At 41.5% G+C, this 14,831-nt stretch overlaps 1 protein-coding gene and 1 long non-coding RNA gene across 2 annotated transcripts in view; both read right to left on the bottom strand.

Annotated features, from left to right (window-relative positions):
• Positions 1-3,435: 3,435 nt before the first annotated feature.
• Positions 3,436-14,831, bottom strand: part of gna12a (guanine nucleotide binding protein (G protein) alpha 12a) — a 34,517-nt gene continuing 23,121 nt past the window's right edge. Inside the window, exons 3-6 of the mRNA XM_036973893.1 lie at positions 6,834-6,884; positions 5,491-5,691; positions 5,083-5,289; positions 3,436-3,689 (exon numbers count right to left, since the gene is read on the bottom strand). Of these exons, the coding sequence (XP_036829788.1) occupies positions 3,528-3,689; positions 5,083-5,289; positions 5,491-5,691; positions 6,834-6,884 (621 nt within the window). The 3' untranslated portion in view covers positions 3,436-3,527. The remainder of the gene's footprint in view (positions 3,690-5,082; positions 5,290-5,490; positions 5,692-6,833; positions 6,885-14,831) is intronic.
• On the bottom strand, positions 10,293-12,921 carry LOC118952241. Its single transcript, XR_005043300.1, has 3 exons — positions 12,722-12,921; positions 12,612-12,668; positions 10,293-12,558 (listed from the first exon to the last, which is right to left on the bottom strand). It is a non-coding gene; the product is annotated as an uncharacterized LOC118952241 (long non-coding RNA).

Genomic DNA, 14,831 nt, shown 5'->3' with positions numbered 1-14,831 from the left:
TGTGTGTGTGTGTGTGTGTATAATGTGTGTGTGTGTGTGTGTATATAATGTGTGTGTGTGTATATAATGTGTGTGTGTGTATATAATGTGTGTGTGTGTATATAATGTGTGTGTGTGTGTGTGTATATAATGTGTGTGAGTGTGTGTGTATATAATGTGTGTGTGTATATAATGTGTGTGTGTGTGTGTATATAATGTGTGTGTGTGTGTGTATATAATGTGTGTGTGTGTGTATATAATGTGTGTGTGTGTGTATATAATGTGTGTGTGTATATAATGTGTGTGTGTGTATATAATGTGTGTGTGTATATAATATGTGTGTGTGTGTATATAATGTGTGTGTGTGTATATAATGTGTGTGTGTGTGTATATAATGTGTGTGTGTGTGTGTGTATATAATGTGTGTGAGTGTGTGTGTGTATATAATGTGTGTGTGTATATAATGTGTGTGTGTGTGTGTATATAATGTGTGGGTGTGTGTGTATATAATGTGTGTGTGTGTGTATATAATGTGTGTGTGTGTGTATATAATGTGTGTGTGTATATAATGTGTGTGTGTGTATATAATGTGTGTGTGTATATAATATGTGTGTGTGTGTATATAATGTGTGTGTGTATATAATGTGTGTGTGTATATAATGTGTGTGTGTGTGTGTATATAATGTGTGTGTGTGTATATAATGTGTGTGTGTGTGTATATAATGTGTGTGTGTATATAATGTGTGTGTGTGTATATAATGTGTGTGTGTATATAATATGTGTGTGTGTGTATATAATGTGTGTGTGTGTATATAATGTGTGTGTGTGTGTATATAATGTGTGTGTGTGTGTGTGTATATAATGTGTGTGAGTGTGTGTGTATATAATGTGTGTGTGTATATAATGTGTGTGTATATAATGTGTGTGTGTGTGTGTATATAATGTGTGTGTGTGTGTGTATATAATGTGTGTGTGTGTGTATATAATGTGTGTGTGTGTGTATATAATGTGTGTGTGTATATAATGTGTGTGTGTGTATATAATGTGTGTGTGTATATAATATGTGTGTGTGTGTATATAATGTGTGTGTGTATATAATGTGTGTGTGTATATAATGTGTGTGTGTGTGTGTATATAATGTGTGTGTGTGTATATAATGTGTGTGTGTGTGTATATAATGTGTGTGTGTGTGTATATAATGTGTGTGTGTATATAATGTGTGTGTGTGTGTGTGTATATAATGTGTGTGTGTATATAATGTGTGTGTGTGTATATAATGTGTGTGTGTGTGTATATAATGTGTGTCTCTGTGTGTGTATATAATGTGTGTGTGTGTGTATATAATGTGTGTGTGTGTGTATATAATGTGTGTGTGTATATAATGTGTGTGTGTGTGTGTGTGTATATAATGTGTGTGTGTGTGTATATAATGTGTGTGTGTATATAATGTGTGTGTGTGTGTGTGTGTGTGTGTATAATGTGTGTGTGTATATAATGTGTGTGTGTATATAATGTGTGTGTGTGTGTGTGTATATAATGTGTGTGTGTATATAATGTGTGTGTATATAATGTGTGTGTGTATAATGTGTGTCTGTGTGTATATAATGTGTGTGTATATAATGTGTGTGTGTATATAATGTGTGTGTGTGTATATAATGTGTGTGTGTGTATATAATGTGTGTGTGTGTGTATATAATGTGTGTGTGTGTGTATATAATGTGTGTGTGTGTATAATGTGTGTGTGTATATAATGTGTGTGTGTATATAATGTGTGTGTATATAATGTGTGTGTATATATAATGTGTGTGTGTGTATATAATGTGTGTGTGTGTATATAATGTGTGTGTGTGTGTATATAATGTGTGTGTGTATATAATGTGTGTGTGTATATAATGTGTGTGTATATATAATGTGTGTGTGTGTGTATATAATGTGTGTGTGTGTATAATGTGTGTGTGTATATAATGTGTGTGTATATAATGTGTGTGTATATATAATGTGTGTGTGTGTGTATATAATGTGTGTGTGTGTGTATATAATGTGTGTGTGTATATAATGTGTGTGTGTATATAATGTGTGTGTATATATAATGTGTGTGTATATATAATGTGTGTGTGTGTATATAATGTGTGTGTGTGTATATAATGTGTGTGTGTGTGTATATAATGTGTGTGTGTATATAATGTGTGTGTGTATATAATGTGTGTGTGTGTATATAATGTGTGTGTGTGTATATAATGTGTGTGTGTGTGTATATAATGTGTGTGTGTATATAATGTGTGTGTATATATAATGTGTGTGTGTGTGTATATAATGTGTGTGTGTGTATATAATGTGTGTGTGTATATAATGTGTGTGTGTATATAATGTGTGTGTATATATAATGTGTGTGTATATATAATGTGTGTGTGTGTATATAATGTGTGTGTGTGTATATAATGTGTGTGTGTGTGTATATAATGTGTGTGTGTGTGTATATAATGTGTGTGTGTGTGTATATAATGTGTGTGTGTATATAATGTGTGTGTATATATAATGTGTGTGTGTGTGTGTATATATAATGTGTGTGTGTGTGTGTATATAATGTGTGTGTGTGTGTGTATATAATGTGTGTGTGTGTATATAATGTGTGTGTGTGTGTATATAATGTGTGTGTGTATATAATGTGTGTGTGTGTATATAATGTGTGTGTGTGTATATAATGTGTGTGTGTGTGTATATAATGTGTGTGTGTATATAATGTGTGTGTGTATATAATGTGTGTGTATATAATGTGTGTGTATATAATGTGTGTGTGTGTGTGTGTATATAATGTGTGTGTGTGTGTATATAATGTGTGTGTGTATATATAATGTGTGTGTGTGTATATAATGTGTGTGTGTGTATATAATGTGTGTGTGTATATAATGTGTGTGTGTATATATAATGTGTGTGTGTATATATAATGTGTGTGTGTGTGTGTATATAATGTGTGTGTGTGTGTGTATATAATGTGTGTGTGTGTGTGTATATAATGTGTGTGTGTGTGTGTATATAATGTGTGTGTGTGTGTGTATATAATGTGTGTGTGTGTGTATATAATGTGTGTGTGTGTATATAATGTGTGTGTGTGTATATAATGTGTGTGTGTGTATATAATGTGTGTGTGTATATAATGTGTGTGTGTGTGTATGTAATGTGTGTGTGTGTGTGTATATAATGTGTGTGTGTGTATATAATGTGTGTGTGTGTGTATATAATGTGTGTGTGTGTATATAATGTGTGTGTGTGTGTGTATATAATGTGTGTGTGTGTGTGTATATAATGTGTGTGTGTGTATATAATGTGTGTGTGTGTATATAATGTGTGTGTGTGTATATAATGTGTGTGTGTATATAATGTGTGTGTGTGTGTATATAATGTGTGTGTGTGTGTGTATATAATGTGTGTGTGTGTATATAATGTGTGTGTGTGTGTGTGTATATAATGTGTGTGTATATAATGTGTGTGTGTGTGTGTATATAATGTGTGTGTGTGTGTATATAATGTGTGTGTGTATAATGTGTGTATCACTGCAGCATTATGTCTTTGAGGTTCTCTTGCAGTATGGTGTCTTTAACAGCGTGGAACACAAAGCGGATGTTCTCCGTGTCGATCGCCGTGGTAAAGTGATGAAACAGAGGTTTCCCACGGTTACGCCGCTTACGACTGAACGACTGCACCAGGAACGCCTGCAGAGAGAGAGAGAGAAGAGGTTTGAGAGTTTGTGTGTTTACCTGGTCAAATCAAAATCAAATCAAATCAAATCAAATGTATTTATATAGCCCTTCTTACATCAGCTGATATCTCAAAGTGCTGTACAGAAACCCAGCCTAAAACCCCAAACAGCAAGCAATGCAGGTGTAGAAGCACGGTCAGGTGTGATTGTGTGTACCTGGTCAGGTGTGTTTGTGTGTGTACCTGGTCAGGTGTGTGTGTGTGTACCTGGTCAGGTGTGTTTGTGTGTGTACCTGGTCACATGTGTTTGTGTGTTTACCTGGTCAGGTGTGTTTGTGTGTTTACCTGGTCATGTGTGTTTGTGTGTTTACCTGGTCAGGTGTGATTGTGTGTTTACCTGGTCAGGTGTGATTGTGTGTTTACCTGGTCAGGTGTGATTGTGTGTTTACCTGGTCAGGTGTGTTTGTGTGTTTACCTGGTCAGGTGTGTTTGTGTGTTTACCTGGTCAGGTGTGTTTGTGTGTTTACCTGGTCAGGTGTGTTTGTGTGTGTACCTGGTCAGGTGTGTTTGTGTGTGTACCTGGGCAGGTGTGTTTGTGTGTTTACCTGGTCAGGTGTGTTTGTGTGTTTACCTGGTCAGGTGTGTTTGTGTGTTTACCTGGTCAGGTGTGTTTGTGTACCTGGGCAGGTGTGTTTGTGTGTTTACTTGGGCAGGTGTGTTTGTGTGTTTACCTGGTCAGGTGTGTTTGTGTGTTTACTTGGGCAGGTGTGTTTGTGTGTTTACCTGGGCAGGTGTGTTTGTGTACCTGGTCAGGTGTGTTTGTGTGTTTACTTGGGCAGGTGTGTTTGTGTGTTTACCTGGGCAGGTGTGTTTGTGTACCTGGTCAGGTGTGTTTGTGTGTTTACTTGGTCAGGTGTGTTTGTGTGTGTACCTGGGCAGGTGTGTTTGTGTACCTGGTCAGGTGTGTTTGTGTGTTTACCTGGGCAGGTGTGTTTGTGTGTTTACTTGGGCAGGTGTGTTTGTGTGTTTACCTGGGCAGGTGTGTTTGTGTGTTTACCTGGGCAGGTGTGTTTGTGTACCTGGTCAGGTGTGTTTGTGTGTTTACCTGGGCAGGTGTGTTTGTGTACCTGGTCAGGTGTGTTTACCTGGTCAGGTATGTGTTACCTGTAGGTCCAGTGTGTTAGAATCTACCTGTAGGTCCTGTGTGTTAGATCCTACCTGTAGGTCCTGTGTGTTAGATCCTACCTATAGGTCCTGTGTGTTAGATCCTACCTGTAGACCCTGTGTGTTAGATCCTACCTATAGGTCCTGTGTGTTAGATCCTACCTGTAGACCCTGTGTGTTAGATCCTACCTGTAGGTCCTGTGTGTTAGATCTTACCTGTAGGTCCTGTGTGTTAAATCCTACCTGTACATCCTCCAGCCTGCGAGGGTCTCCCCTGTATTCTGGGAAGTTTTTAGTGATGTCAGACTGGCCTAGCTTCTCCACCAGCAGGTCAGTCTTGTTGAGGAAGAGGATGATGGACACGTTGAGGAAGAGCTTGTTGTTCACGATCGTCTCAAAGATGTTCATGCTCTCTACCAGCCGATTGGTCCTCCGGTCCTCCATCAGAACCTATGGGAGAGGAGGTGAGAAATGTCTCCCTTCCGGTTGACTCTAAAACTGAAGATGTGATTTCACCCCCAAAACCTCCCAGCTACATCCGCACCTCATATACTCAGGTCTGGTGGTTGGGTGTACCTGGTCGTACGTATGTCTGTCTGTCTGTCTGTCTGTCTGTCTGTCTGTCTGTCTGTATGTCTGTATGTAGCCTACCTGGTCGTACTCGGATGATGACACCATGAACAGTATAGATGTGATTCCGTCGAAGCACTGAAACCATTTCTGTCTCTGTGACCTCTGACCCCCCACATCAACCATCTTAAACGGAATCTTCTTTATGATAAAGTCGTGTTCTACGATTCCTTTAGTCGCCTTCCGTGCAAACAGAATGTCCTGCCGACTAGGGATATAGTTCTGGAGAGAGGAGGAGAGAGGGATGGAAGGATGGAGGAGAGAGGGGAGGAGTAGAGAGGAGCAGAGAGGAGGAGAGAGGGAAGGATGGAGGAGAGAGGGGAGGAGTAGAGAGGAGCAGAGAGGAGGAGAGAGGGAGGGAAGGATGGAGGAGAGAGGGGAGGAGTAGAGGAGGAGAGAGGGATGGAAGGATGGAGGAGAGAGGGGAGGGGTAGAGAGGATGAGAGAGGGATGGAAGGATGGAGGAGAGAGGGGAGGGGTAGAGAGGAGGAGAGAGGGATGGAAGGATGGAGGAGAGAGGGGAGGGGTAGAGAGGAGGAGAGAGGGATGGAAGGATGGAGGAGAGAGGAGAGAGAGGGATGGAAGGATGGAAGAGAGAGGAGGAGAGAGGGATGGAAGGATGGAGGAGAGAAGAGAGAGAGGGATGGAAGGATGGAGGAGAGAGGGATGGAAGGATGGAGGAGAGAGGGATGGAAGGATGGAGGAGAGAGGAGAGAGGGATGGAAGGATGGATGAGAGAGGGATGGAAGGATGCAGGAGAGAGGAGGAGAGAGGGATAGAAGGATGGAGGAGAGAGGAGGAGAGAGGGATTAAAGGATGGAGGAGAGAGGGATGGAAGGATGGAGGAGAGAGGAGGAGAGAGGGATGGAAGGATGGAGGAGAGAGGAGGAGAGAGGGATGGAAGGATGGAGGAGAGAGGGATGGAAGGATGGAGGAGAGAGGAGAGAGGAGGAGAGAGGGATGGAAGGATGGAGGAGAGGAGGAGAGAGGGATGGAAGGATGGAGGAGAGAGGAGGAGAGAGGGATGGAAGGATGGAGGAGAGGAGGAGAGAGGGATGGAAGGATGGAGGAGAGGAGGAGAGAGGGATGGAAGGATGGAGGAGAGAGGAGGAGAGAGGGATGGAAGGATGGAGGAGAGGAGGAGAGAGGGATGGAAGGATGGAGGAGAGAGGAGAGAGAGGAGGAGAACAGTAATATTATCATGCTCTTTGATTGTTTTTGTTTGTCATTTATGAACAGTATTTATGTACAACAACAGTATTCAACAATAATGTAATTACATAGTCAGTAATACTATCAGATGGGGGGTGTGGCCAGAGGTTCTGACATCAAAGGTTAAAGGTAAAGAAGCTCCGCCCACTCACCGGCTGGCCAATCCGGTCCAGGTTATCCAGGAAGTATTTCACCGACTCACTCTGTGAACAGGAAGAGACAACACAGTCGTGTTGACTTAATTAAACGTTTTATTCCATTGTTTCCATTGGACACGACATGCTGAAAGCTCAAGCACAAGTTTCTGAAAGTATTTGCTATATAATTCAACCACACACACAACAAACACTCTTCCCACTGAGCAAAGACGTCAATTCAACGTCTATTCCACGTTGGTTCAATGTAATTTCATTGAAATGACGTGAAAACGACGTTGATTCAACCAGTGTGTGCCCAGTGGGAAGCGACGTTGATTCAACCAGTGTGTTTCCAGTGGGAAACGACGTTGATTCAACCAGTGTGTGTCCAGTGGGAAACGACGTTGATTCAACCAGTGTGTTTCCAGTGGGAAACGACGTTGATTCAACCAGTGTGTTTCCAGTGGGAAACGACGTTGATTCAACCAGTGTGTGCCCAGTGGGAAACGACGTTGATTCAACCAGTGTGTTTCCAGTGGGAAACAACGTTGATTCAACCAGTGTGTGCCCAGTGGGAAACGACGTTGATTCAACCAGTGTGTGCCCAGTGGGAAACAACGTTGATTCAACCAGTGTGTTTCCAGTGGGAAACAACGTTGATTCAACCAGTGTGTGCCCAGTGGGAAACGACGTTGATTCAACCAGTGTGTTTCCAGTGGGAAACAACGTTGATTCAACCAGTGTGTGCCCAGTGGGAAACGACGTTGATTCAACCAGTGTGTGCCCAGTGGGAAACAACATTGATTCAACCAGTGTGTGTCCAGTGCGAAACAACATTGATTCAACCAGTGTGTGTCCAGTGGGAAACGACGTTGACACCGAGGCTTCTAGAATGCTCTACAATGTTCAAACAAACAAAACTGATCATTAAACTCAACCCTGACACAGACAGAAAGAGAGAGAGAGAGAGATAGGGACAGAGGGGGAGAGAAAGGGAGAAAGAGGGAGTAAGAAAGAGAGCAATGTTTTCTGATAAAAGTGTGTTGACCCTGTGTTCTGCCTCTAAGAGGGGAACAACACTAAACAGACCCAGGATCAGCTTCTGAACGCGTTCCAGGGGCTCTATGAAGCAATCTCCCAATGCCTCTGAAGGGAACAACACTAAAACAGACCCAGGATCAGCTTCTTAATGCGTTCCAGGGGCTCTATGAAGCAATCTCCCAATGCCTCTGAAGGGAACAACACTAAAACAGACCCAGGATCAGCTTCTTAATGCGTTCCAGGGGCTCTATGAAGCAATCTCCCAATATCTCTGAAGGGAACAACACTAAAACAGACCCAGGATCAGCTTATTCATGCGTTCCAGGGGCTCTATGAAGCAATCTCCCAATGCCTCTGAAGGGAACAACACTAAAACAGACCCAGGATCAGCTTATTCATGCGTTCCAGGGGCTCTATGAAGCAATCTCCCAATGCCTCTGAAGGGAACAACACTAAAACAGACCCAGGATCAGCGTATTAATGCGTTCAGCAGACACTTTTATCCAAAGTCATTGGTCCATTTTATGAATAGGTGTCCCCAGGCTGTATCAAACCCACGACCTTTGGTCTTACATGCACCACACCGACTGAGCCAAACAGGATGTTTAACGTTATTTAGTATGATAGTTCAGTCTGGTACATTACAACCTCGCTCACATCCACCACCCCAGGAAACAGCTGTGTGTGTGAAAACAGAGAGAGGGATTAACCAGACAGAGAGACAGCAACCCCCCCTTTCTCCTCCCTTCCCCACACACAGAAAACTAGCCCTCGTTCCAAAACTATTCCTCTAATTTAAAACTAGCCCTCGTTCCAAAACTATTCCTCTTTTCAAAACTATTCCTCTTTCCAAAACTATTCCTCGTTCCAAAACTATTCCTCTTTCCAAAAATATTCCTCTTTTCAAAACTATTCCTCTTTCCAAAACTATTCCTCTTTCCAAAAATATTCCTCTTTTCTAAACTATTCCTCTTTCCAAAACTATTCCTCTTTCCAAAACTATTCCTCTTTCCAAAACTATTCCTCTTTTCAAAACTATGCCTCTTTCCAAAACTATTCCTCTTTTCAAAACTATTCCTCTTTCCAAAAACTATTCCTCTTTCCAAAACTATTCCTCTTTCCAAAAATATTCCTCTTTCCAAAACTATTCCTCTTTTCAAAACTATTCCTCTTTTCAAAACTATTCCTCTTTCCAAAACTATTCCTCTTTCCAAAACTATTCCTCTTTCCAAAACTATTCCTCTTTTCAAAACTATGCCTCTTTCCAAAAATATTCCTCTTTTCAAAACTATTCCTCTTTCCAAAACTATTCCTCTTTCCAAAAATATTCCTCTTTTCTAAACTATTCCTCTTTCCAAAACTATTCCTCTTTCCAAAACTATTCCTCTTTCCAAAACTATTCCTATTTTCAAAACTATGCCTCTTTCCAAAACTATTCCTCTTTTCAAAACTATTCCTCTTTCCAAAAACTATTCCTCTTTCCAAAACTATTCCTCTTTCCAAAAATATTCCTCTTTCCAAAACTATTCCTCTTTTCAAAACTATTCCTCTTTTCAAAACTATTCCTCTTTCCAAAACTATTCCTCTTTCCAAAACTATTCCTCTTTCCAAAACTATTCCTCTTTCCAAAACTATTCCTCTTTTCTAAACTATTCCTCTTTCCAAAAACTATGCCTCTTTCCAAAACTATGCCTCTTTCCAAAACTATTCCTCTTTCCAAAAACTATGCCTCTTTCCAAAACTATTCCTCTTTCCAAAACTATTCCTCTTTCCAAAACTATTCCTCTTTCCAAAACTATTCCTCTTTTCAAAACTATTCCTCTTTCCAAAAACTATTCCTCTTTCCAAAACTATGCCTCTTTTCAAAACTATTCCTCTTTCCAAAACTATTCCTCTTTCCAAAACTATTCCTCTTTTCAAAACTATTCCTCTTTCCAAAACTATTCCTCTTTCCAAAACTATTCCTCTTTTCAAAACTATTCCTCTTTTCAAAAACTATTCCTCTTTCCAAAAACTATGCCTCTTTCCAAAACTATTCCTCTTTCCAAAAACTATGCCTCTTTCCAAAACTATTCCTCTTTCCAAAACTATTCCTCTTTTCAAAACTATGCCTCTTTCCAAAACTATTCCTCTTTCCAAAACTATGCCTCTTTCCAAAACTATTCCTCTTTCCAAAACTATTCCTCTTTTCAAAACTATTCCTCTTTCCAAAAACTATTCCTCTTTCCAAAACTATGCCTCTTTCCAAAAACTATGCCTCTTTCCAAAACTATTCCTCTTTTCAAAACTATTCCTCTTTCCAAAACTATGCCTCTTTCCAAACTATTCCTCTTTCCAAAAACTATGCCTCTTTCCAAAACTATTCCTCTTTTCAAAACTATTCCTCTTTCCAAAACTATGCCTCTTTCCAAAACTATTCCTCTTTCCAAAACTATTCCTCTTTCCAAAACTATGCCTCTTTCCAAAACTATTCCTCTTTCCAAAAACTATGCCTCTTTCCAAAACTATTCCTCTTTCCAAAACTATGCCTCTTTTCAAAACTATGCCTCTTTCCAAAACTATTCCTCTTTCCAAAACTATGCCTCTTTCCAAAACTATTCCTCTTTCCAAAACTATTCCTCTTTCCAAAACTATTCCTCTTTCCAAAACTATTCCTCTTTCCAAAACTATTCCTCTTTCTACTGTTCTTCTTTCAATCCGTCTTTCATTTAGCTGATGGGCTCTGGTCTGGTCTCATTGTAAATGTCAGTTTGTCTTCTCCAAATGAGATTCCAACTTGTCTTATAAATGAATAATAATTTGTCACAGAGTCGTGTTCTAAAACGGACCCCATTGGACGAACGGTCGTGAACCGTTATGTTGCCGTGCCAAACAGGAAACGCAACCCCCATGACCCAAAGGTTGACCTGTGATGTCACCGCCACAGGAAACAAAGTCAGAGGGGAGGGGCCAGGAGTGGGGGAGAGGGGGAATTCCCAGCGTTGAGGAGATTAACACAGACTACATACACAGGCAGACAGACACACACACAATACATTACACTCTAGTCTCACGTTGCCATACCACCGTCTGGAGAATTTAGATTTGGTGCAAAAACACACCGAACATATTTTGATTATATGTTACATTTCTAACATTCTTTGTAGACTCCACTGATCTGCTAACTAGCTAGCTGGCTACAGTAGGCATCTTTGTAGACTCCACTAATCTGCTAACTAGCTAGCTAGCTACAGTAGGCCACTTTATAGGCTAACTCCACTGAGCTGCTAGCTGGCTACAGTAGGCCACTTTGTAGACTCCACTGAGCTGCTAACTAGCTAGCTGGCTACAGTAGGCCACTTTATAGGCTAACTCCACTGAGCTGCCATCTAGCTAGCTGGCTACAGTAGGCCACTTTGTAGACTCCACTGAACTGCTAACTAGCTAGCTGGCTACAGTAGGCCACTTTGTAGACTCCACTGAGCTGCTAACTAGCGAGCTAGCTAACTTTACACACTGTTTAGCTAAGTGAATTAAATGTAATCAGCTAGCTAACTTCCTATTGGCTAGCTATCTTGATGTAATCATTGTAAAATTAAAAATAGTCTCCAAATGTATTTTCTAGATAACGGCCATGGAAGAGGGTGACATTGCCGCTTCAGCTGTCAGTAACGGGAGAATGGTAGGCCACTGGACAGGTCATTATGAACAAATTCTCCAGTCCCTAGAGGGTTAAACTACGAGGACAGAGAGATAATGGCAACATACTATTCAGTGCCGTCTCATTGGAGTATAATGAAGCCTGTTTCTTTGTGATGTAATCTGTCCTCGGCTATGGAATGCTGTGAAAGAAAGCCCGTTGGCAGATGAAGAGAGAGGTCCCGATGAACGTCCCAAGAGACGAAGGGTATATCCTATGTGCCCTGGGTTATATGTGTTGGCCCACCTATGTTTAACAGAATGCTGTATACAGTTATACAGTTAAACATCCCACACAGTGTATTAACCTGGTTACAACGGGAGCTGCTGGCTGTGCAGGGTTATTTTCCAGCCCAGCAATAACACACCCGATTACCAACTCATCATCACATCTAAAGAGTTGATCATCAAGAGTGCTATTTTCTGGGCTGGAATAGAAGTCTGCTCAGCCAGTAGATCAGTGGAGCAGGGTTGGCCATCTCTGGAATAGAAGTCTACTCAGCCAGTAGATCAGTGGAGCAGGGTTGGCCACCTCTGGAATAGAAGTCTACTCAGCCAGTAGATCAGTGGAGCAGGGTTGGCCACCTCTGGAATAGAAGTCTACTCAGCCAGTAGATCAGTGGAGCAGGGTTGGCCACCTCTGGAATGGAACCCTGCTCAGCCAGTAGATCAGTGGAGCAGGGTTGGCCATCTCTGGAATAGAAGTCTGCTCAGCCAGCCAGTAGATCAGTGGAGCAGGGTTGGCCACCTCTGGAATAGAAGTCTACTCAGCCAGTAGATCAGTGGAGCAGGGTTGGCCATCTCTGGAATAGAAGTCTGCTCAGCCAGCCAGTAGATCAGTGGAGCAGGGTTGGCCACCTCTGGAATAGAAGTCTACTCAGCCAGTAGATCAGTGGAGCAGGGTTGGCCACCTCTGGAATAGAAGTCTGCTCAGCCAGCCAGTAGATCAGTGGAGCAGGGTTGGCCACCTCTGGAATAGAAGTCTACTCAGCCAGTAGATCAGTGGAGCAGGGTTGGCCACCTCTGGAATAGAACCCTACTCAGCCAGTAGATCAGTGGAGCAGGGTTGGCCACCTCTGGAATAGAAGTCTGCTCAGCCAGCCAGTAGATCAGTGGAGCAGGGTTGGCCACCTCTGGAATAGAACCCTACTCAGCCAGTAGATCAGTGGAGCAGGGTTGGCCACCTCTGGAATAGAAGTCTACTCAGCCAGTAGATCAGTGGAGCAGGGTTGGCCACCTCTGGAATAGAAGTCTACTCAGCCAGTAGATCAGTGGAGCAGGGTTGGCCACCTCTGGAATAGAAGTCTACTCAGCCAGTAGATCAGTGGAGCAGGGTTGGCCACCTCTGGAATAGAAGTCTGCTCAGCCAGTAGATCAGTGGAGCAGGGTTAGTAATAGTAATAATAACTTAGTAATAATAACTTAGTAATAACTTAATAACTTTAGTAATAATAACCTACTTGTTGCTAAGTCAACAATCTAGTGTTGTTTACACTAAGATGTCTCATCTTTACATAACAGTGGGTCTGTGTTTCAATAAAGAGAGGAAGGGGGTTCTGTCTGTAATGGGTCTGTGTTGTATTCTCAAATTAACATAACCTTTATGTATAGTGGTAAGATCTCCAATAAGTTGTACTTGATTGTCTCTCTCTCTCTCTATCTCTCTCTCTCTCTCTCTCTCTCTCTCTCTCTCTCTCTCTCTCTCTCTCTCTCTCTCTCTCTCTCTCTCTCTCTCTCTCTCTCTCTCTCTCAGCTATGTGAATTAATTGTGCAGCTTCTCATATGACATCACTAATACAGCCACAGTCCTACAGTGTGACGGCACTACTGGCCTTTAGGGCATCTGTCATCTGGATCAGAGAATAGCTGAACTGGCACATTGTTTACATGTTGAGCTCTACGTTCTCTACTTAAAATGACCCCAGTAGACCATGTTCATGAGGCAAACCATATACCAGATTTTCTACATGCCTTTTAAAGCGACAATATGTAACATTTTTTGGGGGGTGACCAGACCAAATTCAGATAGAAATGTAAGTTATAGATCTGTCATTTCTCATGAAAAGCAAGTCTAATAAGCAGTAGATATGTTCTATGTGCTCTATTTCTATGCTTCCCGGTCTACATTATAGTTGCTTGTTTTTGGTCACATAAAAACTGAAATTAGGAAAACTATTAAGAGTTTTAACAACCAGGAAATGTTGTTTAAAAATTGTTTAGTTCAAATCCAACCCTTGTAATTTAGGTACAATATGACAGTAAGGAGACGACAGTTAGTTAGGCTACAGGAGATAAGCATTACAGGTAGCATTTCTATGTTATTTCGTTCATTTTTAGCAATGTTGCTAACAAAATGACTGCAGTAGTTCCCATAGACATGGTTGCTCTATGTGTCACTGACCCTGTATAAGCTAGCGACTGGGCTAACACAGCTATCCATTTAGGTCAATAATATGCTGTTTTTATTATCTTTTTGGTTTGGCTTTATAATCCTGAGAGACATTGAACTAGCTCGTAGCTAGCTAGTTAGTTATAGTAGCTAGCTAGTTAGTTATAGTAGCTAGTAGCTAGCTAGTTAGTTATACCTAGGTAGCTTACGAGGTTAGCTGACTTTTCTCCCCCCGTAGCGACTTGTCCCGCATGCTAGCCTTTACAGCCAAATATCACTTCAGAAACTAAAAATATAAATATTGATATGGCCAGTGTTGTATATCATTTATTCCTTCTTACTGCAGCTTGACAGCTTTAGCTCATCTGGACAAAACGTTATAAAATGTTTTGTAACCAGTGGTTGTTTTGTTGATAGTCTTTTGGCATAAATCTGATGAGCTCCTCCCAAGCAAGGCACCGGGTTCCTTCCTGATTTCTGCCATGGAACATCCCCACACTTCCCATTTTAGGGAAGCCTGGTTCGCGACGAGGCGACCTACACCCATACCACACACACATGCTGCTGACTAGACCTACAGTGGTGTGACAAATAGCAGTATGCATCACTACTGACACAGAGAGAGAGAGAGAGTGAGAGAGAGGGAGAGAGAGAGAGAGAGAGAGAGAGAGAGATGGGGAGAGAGAGAAAGAGACAAAATAGTATTTTTTTCTCTGAAGTTACCATTTCAAAACTAAAATAACTTTATTAGTCAACGGTGAAAATGCTGACAGAGGATTTTAAAGACTGAGTAAGCATATGGACTGAGGTTTCCTCTCTATTTCAGGAAGACAGGAAGAGAGGGGGAGGGGGAGAGAGGGAGGGAGGGGGAGAGAGAGGGGATGAGAGATAGAGAGATGGCATGT

Source organism: Oncorhynchus mykiss, unplaced genomic scaffold, assembly GCF_013265735.2.
Source record: "Oncorhynchus mykiss isolate Arlee unplaced genomic scaffold, USDA_OmykA_1.1 un_scaffold_351, whole genome shotgun sequence".
Classification (NCBI taxonomy): Eukaryota; Metazoa; Chordata; class Actinopteri; order Salmoniformes; family Salmonidae; genus Oncorhynchus; species Oncorhynchus mykiss.
Note: the sequence above shows the minus strand (reverse complement) of the source record. Positions and strands in the feature narration are given on the sequence as shown.